Source organism: Camellia sinensis, chromosome 10, assembly GCF_055761805.1.
Source record: "Camellia sinensis isolate YWXY chromosome 10, ASM5576180v1, whole genome shotgun sequence".
Taxonomy (NCBI): Eukaryota; Viridiplantae; Streptophyta; class Magnoliopsida; order Ericales; family Theaceae; genus Camellia; species Camellia sinensis.
Window position 1 is genome coordinate 44,341,155 of NC_138970.1, and position 2,052 is coordinate 44,343,206.

The window sequence follows — 2,052 nt, forward strand, 5'->3', positions numbered from 1 at the left end:
CCGAATCCGGAGGCTTTACATGGCCAATCGTGATATCCACGAAGGGTGCTCCGAATCTGGAGGCTTTATCGGCCCAACGGCGTCATGCGCCGAGGGGGCTCCGAATCCGAAGGCTTTACTTGGCCAATCGTGATATCCATGAAGGGTGCTTCGAATCCGGAGGCTTTATCGGCCCAACGGCGTCATGCGCCGAGGGGGCTCCGAATCCGGAGGCTTTACTTGGCCAATCGTGATATCCACGAAGGGCGCTCCGAATCCGACGGTTTTATCGACCTAACGGCGTCATGCGCAGAGGGGGCTCCGAATTCGGAGGCTTTATTTGGCCAATCATGATATCCACGAAGGGCGCTCTGAATCTAGAGGCTTTATCGGCCCAACGGTGTCATGCGCCGAGGGGGCTTTTTGGTTGGAATGCCCTTTTTAATTAGATTTTGCAGAGGATGGGATTATATCTACCCAACAAGAATCCTTGCATTTACAAAGGAGGAATATGTACATGGAGAATCATTTTAGAACTGAGATCATTCCCCACAAGTCGGGTTTAATGATAATTCTCGACTTCCAGGGCCGTAACATGTTTCTGAGCCGATATGGAATCCTTCCGATGATGACCGTGTTAGTCGAGGATGTTTCGATTTGGTATTTCGGGAGGGGGACAGAATGCTGGTGCGGAGTGCCGGGAACCACGGATTTGCTCAATACCGTGTTGGGTAGGAAAGCGCAGCAGTTGATGGTAGGTGCTAGGTACGGCTTGGATAGCATGTAACCAAGTTCGCCCCATGATGATATTATACGGCGATGGGAGCTTGATGACCAAGAATTCTACATCCATCGTTCGGGAGCCGGCTCGAACGGGTAGTGTGTTCTTCCCTAACGGATACTCTGGATTCGCGTTGAAGCCAAACAATGGATGGGGAGCCGGAGACAGGTCTGATTGATTGAAACCGAGTTTGACGAAGGTTTCATAATACATAAACTCCGAAGTGCTTCCTTGCTCTATAAAGACGCATTCAATGACGAATCGATTTACGTGTAGCTCAATGACTAATGGATCACTATGGGGGAGTGTTACGCCGATAAGATCGGAATCGTTGAAGATAATACTAGGAGCTTCGTGGGGCTGCTTCGATGGTGTGCGTTGCTTCTGGGGGGCTTGAATTGCGTGTGCGACAAGTGGCGTTGGAAGGTTGTATATCATATGAATGATACCGAGCGGAGGCAAATCTTGCCGAAGGGCAACAGTTTTGATTGCGTTCTTTCGTACGTGTTGTTGAAGCCAACCATCTTGCACCAATTCCTCAAGGTGGTCTTTCAGAGCATAGCAGCTGTCCGTATCATGACCGTGATCTTTGTGATATTCACATCGTCTATCCTGTCTTCTCGAGTCGGGAGGCCCCACCATTTTGGATGGCCATTTAAAAAACGGAAGATGTTGGATTTGGAACATAATTGAGCTGATTGAATTTGACAGCTCCGTATATTTCTTGTCTGCGCGCTTTGTGCGCCTATTATCAACTTGTAGTTACTCATTTGTTCGGTGCGGGCACTGATCACTTGGTCGGCGAGAATCTCATCTCTTATCTCGTTTAGTCCGCTGGCGTGGTTCATGGCTCTGAGGAGGTACGGAACTTATTGGCTGGGCAATCTCAAGGGGGGGGGGCCGTTTTGGTGGTACTGTGTCCAGCTTTAACCCGTAAAGCGTCATCTTCTACTTTGCAGTATTCTTCTACTTTCTTCATCAACCCCCAGATTGTTTTGGGGGGTCTTCTGGTCAAGGAACTGCGGAGGGCACTATCTGGGTGTAGTCCCATTTTGAAGGCAGTGATGGCCATGGAGTCATTGCAAGCATCATCTACAAGATTAAAGCATTCCCAATATCGTGCCGAATATGCTCTTAGCATCTCTCATGGCAGGATTTGCATTGCCCAGAGAAAGTCAGCTTGTTTCGGCTGGACCTCATTTGTGATGAATCTGGCTCTAAAAGACTTCTGTAATTGGTGGAAGGTTTTGATCGAAGCCGGCTCCAGTTTGTAATACCACATGACAGCCAGT

At 49.0% G+C, this 2,052-nt stretch overlaps 1 protein-coding gene across 1 annotated transcript; it reads right to left on the minus strand.

The window, feature by feature from the left end:
- Positions 1-616: 616 nt before the first annotated feature.
- Positions 617-1,402, minus strand: LOC145800333 (uncharacterized). Its single transcript, XM_082889991.1, has one exon. It carries the CDS (start codon positions 1,400-1,402, stop codon positions 617-619), a length of 786 nt encoding a protein of 261 aa, XP_082746117.1.
- Positions 1,403-2,052: the final 650 nt, after the last annotated feature.

Excerpts from the sequence above, each read along its gene's own strand:
- LOC145800333 (XM_082889991.1), bottom strand. The coding sequence starts at position 1,402 with ATGGTGGGGCCTCCCGACTCGAGAAGACAGGATAGACGATGTGAATAT.